This window comes from Denticeps clupeoides, unplaced genomic scaffold, assembly GCF_900700375.1.
Source record: "Denticeps clupeoides unplaced genomic scaffold, fDenClu1.1, whole genome shotgun sequence".
Taxonomy (NCBI): domain Eukaryota; kingdom Metazoa; phylum Chordata; class Actinopteri; order Clupeiformes; family Denticipitidae; genus Denticeps; species Denticeps clupeoides.
Window position 1 is genome coordinate 17,290 of NW_021629712.1, and position 10,178 is coordinate 27,467.

General features: G+C 47.9%; 1 protein-coding gene across 2 annotated transcripts; it reads right to left on the reverse strand.

Moving 5' to 3' along the window:
- Positions 1–75: 75 nt before the first annotated feature.
- On the reverse strand, positions 76–10,147 carry naa35 (N-alpha-acetyltransferase 35, NatC auxiliary subunit). Of its 2 annotated transcripts, XM_028965354.1 has the most exons (23): positions 10,008–10,147; positions 9,711–9,839; positions 9,598–9,631; positions 9,394–9,508; positions 9,237–9,311; positions 8,993–9,160; positions 8,190–8,256; positions 8,059–8,102; positions 7,921–7,971; positions 7,536–7,619; positions 7,126–7,240; positions 5,274–5,452; positions 5,099–5,158; positions 4,895–5,001; positions 4,626–4,692; positions 4,441–4,539; positions 4,177–4,355; positions 3,962–4,098; positions 2,400–2,467; positions 2,180–2,320; positions 1,259–1,381; positions 1,102–1,182; positions 76–1,028 (listed from the first exon to the last, which is right to left on the reverse strand). In XM_028965354.1, the coding sequence occupies exons 2-23, from the start codon at positions 9,829–9,831 to the stop codon at positions 969–971; spliced, it is 2,175 nt and encodes a 724-aa protein (XP_028821187.1). In that variant the 5' UTR covers positions 9,832–9,839; positions 10,008–10,147; the 3' UTR covers positions 76–968. The 2 variants fall into 2 exon arrangements, with proteins under 2 accessions (XP_028821187.1, XP_028821186.1); XM_028965353.1 differs by having other exon boundaries at positions 9,711–10,089.
- Positions 10,148–10,178: the final 31 nt, after the last annotated feature.

Consider the following 10,178-nt stretch of genomic DNA (forward strand, 5'->3'; position numbering starts at 1 on the left):
ATCACCTTTTACACATTTTAGTTATTTTAAACCTGATTTCTCAGAATTCTACGCACAAAACTCCATGACAACGTGTAAAAAGTTTACTTGAGGTTTTGTCAAATTTATTAAATTAAAAAATGGATAAATGACGTGTATAAGTATTCACGGCCGTCGCTCAGTACTTTGTCGATTCACCTTTGGCAGCAATTACAGCCTCAAGTCTTTTTGAATACGATGCCACGGGCTTCATGGCCATCTGAAGGACATTTTAAAACGTTAAATCAAATCCGATCTCTGGCTGGGCCACTCAAGAACAATCGTCCTGAAGCAGCTCCTTTCATATCTTTGCTGTGTGCGCATATTCCAGCACGCCATCACACATCGAGACGTAGAAAACCGACTCATTTCGAAGGCCGGGTCACAACCCCAGCACACCATCACGACCAGGGCATCTCCGCCACCAAATACGACTTCCAGAGGTTCCAGCTGCCAGGCGGCAACTCTTCTTCCCGTTCATTATCGCGATTTCCTGCTCTCTCTTACGAACGTAGTTTCATCCGGAGCTCCGCCGTGAAGATACCGTATTCCGCGAGTCTGTACCTGACTGGGGGTGAGAAGGTACCGTAATCCGAGACTCTTCGCGGCGTCAGGGTGAATTAAAACGATTGTATTCGTGGTTCGAGTCGTATTGAACCAGAACTGACAATGGCAACATGGAGGATCAGGGCGTCGGCCGAATGCCACAAATGTAAATATAAAGTTTCTGCAAACGTTGCTTTTGCTGTAGTGAGTGAGAGAGAGAGAGAGAGAGAGAGAGAGAGAGAGACCTCTCGAACCTCAGCTGGAATGGCCGGACGATCCTGACAATGTGTTTTTTTTTTTTTTATTGTGACGTGTGAATCAAACAAACACACTCAAACATGAAATAAAATGCACATAAATAACAAGTGTGTGTGTGTGTGTGTGTGTGTGTGTGTGTAAGGGAGTCACAGGATCTTCACTATGGGGAAGTACTTGTGGGCAGAGAAATCAAACTCAGGCAGCACCTGCAACACAGAACGCAGGGTGAGGATTCCCATGATGCCTTTCTGCAGCACGCCGCCCGCCTCGCATTCGTACCTTCGTCTCTTTTTTATGTCCCCCCGCGAGCAGCTTCATCACCACAATGTTGGGTTTGGCAACCTTCAAGATGCGGTTCACCTGCGGTGCAAACAGGGCGCGGCTCAGCAGGGGTGCGCGCGCGTGCTTTCGGGTGTAAAGGTTAAAGGTCACCGACCTCTGCATCAGGGTTGGGGACGTTTTCCAGGATGAGTCTGGCCTGTTGGAAATGTTTACTGGCGGCCAGGTACAGGTCAGCTGACTGGGGAGGAGGGCTGTACTTCTTCAGGTCCGACATCTCCTACACACACCGAGTAAAGCGGGGTTCATCAGACCCATCATGGCTTCTACTGTCGTATATTTGTGAACCACGTCGTAGTCCGACCTTTCACACAGTTACAAGGTCGCACACCAGTGGGAAAAGCACCAAGGTTTGGGAAGTATGGGAAGAACCACAAGAAGACCAGCAGGCCCAGTTATACAGGGCGGGCCATTTATATGGATCCACCTTAATAAAATGGGAACGGTTGGTGATATTAACGTCCTGTTTGTGGCACATTAGTATATGTGAGGGGGCAAAATTTTCAAGATGGGTGGTGACCATAGTGGCCATGTTGAAGTCGGCCATCTTGAGGGTCATGTGACATCATATTTATTGGTAATTTCACAATTTCACAATGGCCCACCCTGTATTTTGAACACTCATTCGAACGCCGAAGTTATTAAAATGTATTATGAATTGATCATTGTTGTATGGAAGAGTGTGTCCTGGTGCTGCCCTTAGCTGGGGAGTGAACATAAATCTTAAAACGAGCATCGATTGCATTTTAATTAACCGTACATGCTGAAGAACAGATACCACAATTAATATTGAGACATGACGAACGGATAAGCACACACACGACTACCACAGTCTTCTTGATGTTTTGAGAAATGTATAAGAACGAACCAATAAGAAGAACGATCCATCTACTGGCTGGCTGTTGTCTTGTTGCGTATTGCGATAAATAATTGTCTGCGCTAGTTTTCTGTCGCCGTAATTTATCGATATCCTCCACCATACTACTTGGTGGTTGGGGCTGTGGGCGGGGCCTCTTACCTTAAACTGGATGTAATGGACGGGTGGGGGCGTGACCACGCTGTTGAAGGGGGCGAAGCGATGCTCGTAACGAACCTGCTCACTGTCCAACTCGAACTGCGGCTTCCGCACCTTCCCGTCCATGTCCAGAGCGATCATCGTCTGGGCGAGAGACACTCCGACCAATCAGAAGCCACCACAGCGGGGTGTTTTGTATGAAGGGCTTACGACGCGTGCGTACCTTGTACATTCCGGCGCACATGTTCTGGTAGGCCTGACTCATGGTGATCTCTTTACCCAGCGGGCGAACTGTGGAACAGAGGGCATCATGGGAACACGTCAATCACACACCTCCTAGTACAGAGTAGAACCTGGCAGATGAAAATCCCCGTCCAATATGGATCTACACAACCAGTCAAAAGTCTGGACGCCCCTAATTTATGGATTTTGCATGTTTTACATTATAGAATGAAAGTGAAGACGCAGGACTATGAAATAACCCACGTGAGGTTATGTAATAAATAAAAAGTTTGAGTCTCTTTTTCTGTGATGGCAGCATTTCCGACTCTTGTCTTCCCTTCACCACATTAAGTTGGACAACGAAGACGGTTTCCAACAGTCCTGAACACTTTCTTATCATCTACTCATGTTAATCAAGCGGCTGACGATGATGACGATAGTGAACGAATCCGCCATGAAGGCAAAAACAGATTCATCAAAATGACTCCACTTTCTCCTCATACTACAAATACGAAATAAGTTTCTTCTATTGGATTCTTCAAAATGGCTCCACAAGCCCCACAGAGTTCACATTAACATAATTTAATGTTTATACAGTAAAATATTACTGTAAATTAAAACATCATTTACATATTAACATATTGACCAACTGAAAAGTCATTCGCACTGAAGACTGAAAAGTGAATCTTAAGCCTCAGTCCTTTAGACTGAAACTTATTATAAGATGTAAAACTTTTTCAGAGACAAGTGAGTGGCGTCATACACCGCAGAACTGAATTGTGGGTTTTTAATACAATATTACAGGATATGTGTAAAGTTTCATTTTTTTCTATTTAACACACGCACACAGCTCAAAAAAATAAAGGGAACACCATAATGTAACTCCAAGTCAGTCCAGCTTCTGGACAATTTCACATGCTGCTGTGCAAATGGACAACAGGTGGACATTACAAGCATTTAGCAAGACTGAAGACCCAATAATAATGACCCCCAAAATGACCTCCAGCAGGCCACAAATGTGTACGAGTCTGCTCTAACGGTCAGAAACAGACTCCATGAGGGTGGTATGAGGGCCCGACGTGCTTACAGCCCAACACCAAGATGGGTCAGTAATGTGTGGGGTGGCACTTCTTTGGGGGGCCTCACAGCCCTCCACGTGCCCGCCAGAAGCAGCCTGACTGCCATTAGGTACCGAGATGAGATCCTCAGACCCCTTGTGAGACCATATGCTGGTGCGGTTGGCCCTGGGTTCCTCATGTGGCTGGAGTGTGTCAGCAGTTCCATCATTGATGCTACAGACTGACCCGCCCGTTCCCCAGAACTGAATCCAACTGAGCACATCTTGTTTTAATTTGGATCAGACTGTAGTCTGTTGTTCAGACCTCCATGGGTTGATCAATTTGATCTCCATCTCTTAATTTGTTGTCAGCAACATTCAACTATGTACAGAACACAATAATATTTCCTTAATTCAGATCTTGGATGTCTTATTTTTGCGTTCCCTTTATGTTTTATTTTTTGAGCAATATATCAAAAATCTTTCTGTTTTTCTGGAGTGCTCACCTTTCTTCTTCTTTTTGCTTTTCTTGTTACTCCGCCCTTTCTGCTGCTCCTCCAGGATTCTCTCCTCCACCATCTGGGAGCTGTCAGCCCGGCTCAGAGTGGACATGAGCCAGGCGTACAGGAACTCTGAGAGATACCTACACACACGTTCACCTCACACCTCATCATAAAGGCACTGGAGATAGTCGCGCGAGACGCGCCTCACACACACTGACCAGTAGATGTAGTAGTACTCGTGGGTGCTGTAGAGCTCGAGCTCGAAGCCGCTCAGCAGGTACAGGACCATGATGCGCAGACTGTGGTACAGGACCCAGGTTCCCAGGCAGGCCAGGTGCTGGCGGCCCGGCTCCGCCTTCATCAGCAGGCTGTGCAGTGCTGCGTCCACCTTCTCTGCCTGCAGGGGGCGACAAACTCACCACTGACACACACCCAACACTGACACACCCAACCAGCCAAGCGCCACTGACTCCCACACACACCTCATCCTGCAGCGTGGCAAACTCCTCCAGGATGTGTCCCAGTTTGTCTCTCTGTCGCGCCCGATTGTGACCATGAATCTGGACCAGACTGCAAAACGGCTGCACAAGACCACAGAGGTCAGAATACCGCTCACGCTCACACACACACACACACACACACACACACACACACGAAGAGAACGTACCCGAGAACAGTGTGAGAGGAAGGAGTCGATGTAGTCTTTGGCTTGGTGGTTGTTATATAAACTGCACCTGCATCACAGACACACACAGGAACGAGTCTCAGTAAATCGTGGAAGGTCAACCACAGAACCTGCAGTCTGAAAATGAAACCTTCTGAAAGCTCTCAGCTCCAGCAGAACCAGCATGTATGAGCAAATGTTGCTTCCATAATAAAACGTATGTTGGTGAAGATATCCAAGAGAAACACACACACACACACACACTCACTCACTTGGAGGAAAGGACTGGTGGGCTGACAAAAGACCGAAGTGCATCTTTAATCAGGTCCTGCATGAGGTGGGTCCCAAACACCTTCTTATTATCAATCAGAAACGTTGTCTGGAACACACGCACATATTTCAGACCAGTCAGAAAATCATGATTAGATATGACTGTCTGAAAGCGAGACGCAGTGCTGGACCAGGCTGGAACTCACCTGCAGAAGGGACCTGGAGAGCACGCAGGGCGACTGCTCACTGAACTCACAGAAGAAGTCCTGGAAATGAGCAGAGCAGCATGAGACCATCCTGGTCTTCTGATCTCAGAGGGCCTGTCTGAGCTGAATTCTGACAGGTGAGATGGTGTGTGGGTGTGTGTGTGTGTGCGTTTACCAGGATGCCATGCAGGTTGGTGGTGTTGATGATGTCAGACACGGTTTTGATGCGTTGGATGAGTTTACTAAAGTACTCCACCATTTCCTCTCTCTTCATGATCTTAGCATATCGTGGGAAGGTGGGAGGGAGGAGCCTCTGGTTCACCAGCGGTTCAAAGCCCATCATGATTGGATGATCTGCACACAAATGAGCATACACTGACAATCCTGTCCTACCTGTGGCATTTTCGGGCCGGTCGCCATGGTGAACAGTTGTGTCTGGATTATCAGGCCGGTCGCCATGGTGAACGGTTGTGTGTGTATTATCGGGCCGGTTGCCATGGTGAACTGTTGTGTGCGTATTACCTCCTTTACTGGTGTCGTTATCGGGCTGGTTGCGCGTGGTGAACGGTTGTGTGTGTATTACCTGCTTTACTGGTCTCATTATTGGGCTGGTTGCCGCAGTGAACAGTTGTGTGTGTATTATCGGGCTGGTTGCCGTGGTGAACGGTTGTGTGTATTATTGGGCTGGTTGCAATAATGAATGGTTGTATGCGTATTACCTCCTTTACTGGTGTCGTTATTGGGCTGGTTGCCGTGGTGAACGGTTCTGTGTGTATTATCGGGCTGGTTGCCATGGTGAATGGTTGTGTGTGTATTACCTCCTTTACTGGTGTTGTTATCGGGCTGGTTGCCATGGTGAACGGTTGTGTGTGTATTACCTCCTTTACTGGTGTCGTTATTGGGCTGGTTGCCGTGGTGAACGGTTGTGTGTGAATTATCGGGCTGGTTGCCGTGGTGAACGGTTGTGTGTGTATTACCTCCTTTAATGGTGTCGTTATTGGGCTGGTTGCCGTGGTGAACGGTTGTGTGTGAATTATCGGGCTGGTTGCCGTGGTGAACGGTTGTGTGTGTATTACCTCCTTTACTGGTGTCGTTATTGGGCTAGTTGCCGTGGTGAACGGTTGTGTGTGTATTATCGGGCTGGTTGTCGTGGTGAATGGTTGTGTGTGTATTACCTCCTTTACTGGTGTTGTTATCGGGCTGGTTGCCATGGTGAACGGTTGTGTGTGTATTACCTCCTTTACTGGTGTCGTTATTGGGCTGGTTGCCGTGGTGAACGGTTGTGTGTGAATTATCGGGCTGGTTGCCGTGGTGAACGGTTGTGTGTGTATTACCTCCTTTAATGGTGTCGTTATTGGGCTGGTTGCCGTGGTGAACGGTTGTGTGTGAATTATCGGGCTGGTTGCCGTGGTGAACGGTTGTGTGTGTATTACCTCCTTTACTGGTGTCGTTATTGGGCTAGTTGCCGTGGTGAACGGTTGTGTGTGTATTATCGGGCTGGTTGTCGTGGTGAATGGTTGTGTGTGTATTACCTCCTTTACTGGTGTCGTTATTGGGCTGGTTGCCGTGGTGAACGGTTGTGTGTGTATTATCGGGCTGGTTGCCATGGTGAATGGTTGTGTGTGTATTACCACCTTTAATGGTGTCGTTATTGGGCTGGTTGCCGTGGTGAACGGTTGTGTGTGAATTATCGGGCTGGTTGCCGTGGTGAACGGTTGTGTGTGTATTACCTCCTTTAATGGTGTCGTTATTGGGCTGGTTGCCGTGGTGAACGGTTGTGTGTGAATTATCGGGCTGGTTGCCGTGGTGAACGGTTGTGTGTGTATTACCTCCTTTACTGGTGTCGTTATTGGGCTAGTTGCCGTGGTGAACGGTTGTGTGTGTATTATCGGGCTGGTTGTCATGGTGAATGGTTGTGTGTGTATTACCTCCTTTACTGGTGTCGTTATTGGGCTGGTTGCCGTGGTGAACGGTTGTGTGTGTATTATCGGGCTGGTTGCCATGGTGAATGGTTGTGTGTGTATTACCTCCTTTACTGGTGTCGTTATTGGGCTGGTTGCCGTGGTGAATGGTCGAGTGGATGGCAGGTAGAAGATCTGCTGCTTGACTCATAAGTTTCTGCGCTTCACTCACAGCACTCATCTAAAATGAAATTACAGATGAACAACACAAGTCTATCTCTCTCATACACACACACACACACACACACACACACACACACCCTGACCCACTGACAGGTGGTAAAGTTTGTCTCTGTATTATGACAGTGATCTAACTTCACTGCAGATCTTGACATTTAATAATAACAGTTCAAATCTCAATAGTAGGGGTGACTACTTTTCATAAAGCTGATCATTTGTGAGTGTGTCTAAGTGCGTGAGCGTTCGTGAGTGTGTATAAGTGTGCGCGGGCGTGTAAAAGTGTGCAAGTGTCTCACCTCTTTCTTGGTAAAGCATATGAGAGCGGTCAGGAGAAGTCGTGTGAACTTCACTCTGCTGAACACAGCCAGACATTGCTGATGCTGCACAGAGAAACACATGCACACAATGAATATTGCCTGACACACACACACACACACACACACACACACACACACATACTACAGCTTGACAGTTCAGACTCATTTAGAAACGTCCTTGTTTGTAGATGATGCATGAAGAAGACATGAAATGGCTCAGATGTTGTTCTCCTTGGTGGAGAAGAAGTTTAGCCGAGGGGTATTTGGATCTGAAACCGGTCTCTCTCGCTCACTCACACACACACACACACACACACACACACACACACACAGACAGGGTTGAGGAGAGTAGAGTCGAGGTCACCTCCTGCTCCACCTCCGGCTCCCTGTGCTCCCCCTGCCGACTGCGCGTGCTCTGGACGGGAGGAGACGGTCGTGAACACACGTTCACACAACACACAATTAAAACAAATGTTCATTTCATTCAGAGGGGCAGCTTTACCTTCACTCGCCTCTGCAATTCATCCTCAACGTCCTTCAGCATCCCTGTAATTAAAGACACACACACCAAAAAGAGACTGTAGGCCCCGCTGTGCTATATATACATTAAAGATATCTATATATAGCGTGTACCTGTCACTCGAAGGTCTGTCACATTGTTGGCCATTTTGAAGCCATAGGTCATGGCCTGGAAGTCCTCCTGTAAAACACGGCACCCCGTCTATTAAGTTTTATTTCATTTAGCATTAATACAGCTTTCAGGCTTTCTGCTCGTCTATTCTCGGTCCCTTGGTCACCATTAATAAAACTAGACGTGCTCCTCCAGCCATTCGGCCTACACACTTGCACAGTAGATATGAAGGTATGAGAAGAACAGCAGGAACAACAACATTTATTTCTTATATAGCCCATAATCACATACAGTACGTCTCAATGGGCTTTGACGGTTGACCCTTCTGCACACAAGGAACATCTCCAATAAAAAAAGAAAGTAAGAAACGTTGGGAAGGAGTGATACAGAGAGGGTAGAGGGAGCCTGCAAGAACCTGGTGTAATACACACACACACACACACACACACACACACACTATGATCACAAATAAAAGACTGAGAAGTGATAAAGTGAAGTGATTGTCATTTGTGATACTCTGCATTTAACCATCACCATGACAGGCGCCCGGGGAGCAGTGTGTGGGGACCGTACTTTGCTCAGTTGCACCTAAGTGGTACCTTGGCGGGTCGGGATTCGAACCGGCAAGAATGGGAAACGTGCTTCAATATGCTGATGCTCTGATAACACTAGTGCTGGTGTTAAAATAATGTGGTACTGTGCTCTGTGTTCCCCATGCTATTTTGTTGACATCTGCCTAGATATATATTTCCACGATCGACACATCAATCTCTGAAGCCTTCTGCTATGAAGGACAGTGCCTCACCTCCTCAAACACAGCAGCTTTGTTGACCTTCTCACGGGCGATGTCACACACTTTCAGGACACCCAGAGCAAAGGCTTTGAGCACCGGATCCAGGATCAGGTCGGGGTTGTGGACATACAGACACGTAAACACCGTCTGGGCCAGAGAGTGACCCTCCAGCCAGGTGATCTGCAGACATCGAGACGGAGAGAAAAATTCAACTTCGCCCTTCAGAGGAGCATCTGGGCTGCAGATCGTCTCTCACCACACAACAGAAGCAGGTGTCCATGATCCCGATCAGTTCTGGCAGAGACAGGTCCTGCACACGGATCGCTCCGTCCTGCAGAACACAAGCAGGTGTCCCATCATCCGGCCGTCACACCACCCGACTACTCGCCCGCCCGTACAGGCCCGCTTCGTACCTTCACCGCCTGTTCAAAGTTCAGCACCTTCCTGTTGACCTGGTTACCGATCATCCCAGCGTCCATCTTGGGGTCCATCATCTCAATAGCAGACATGGCCTCAAATAAACCGAATCTACACACACACACACACGCACGCAGGGATTTATATTGGATTCCAAACTGGAATAAAGTGTTACTGAGCTTGTACACAACTCTACTCACAGTTTATCATGCAGCAGCTCTCCCAGTTTCAGCTCTGAAAGAGATCAGCGTGGGAATAAGAGAGTACACGTGCATGTGTGTACACACACACAGACACACACAGTCACACACACCTCGGCAGGCCCCTTTAAAGTCCTGTGTGATGTCCACCCAGTTGGCATTGCTCTTCACCTTGTCCGGCACACTGAGTCCCCACCCTGCATCATCCTCCTCCAACGAGGTCTTCATCACCATGGTGATGCCTGAAAACGACCCGCAGATCGGAGCTGGAAGCGAACTCGCTGTCCACGAATTCACGAATCACACACGACGAGTTAAATAACCCTCAACACGCACTGCCGTTATGACCACAGGAGCGAACTCTACTAGCAGAACGGTGGGGTATAAAGGCGTTAAAAGATCAACAATACCTTCTTATTTGCTAATTCGTAGCTGCCTAAACAGCGCACAGCAACGGAGGAGCCGAGAAGTTGTGTCGCCCACAAATGTCGTCAAACCGCGTTCCAGTACCGGGAGATGACGTCTCCGTTTGTTAATAACTGGTAGTCCCAGGAGGAGACGAGAACTACATTACCCACAAT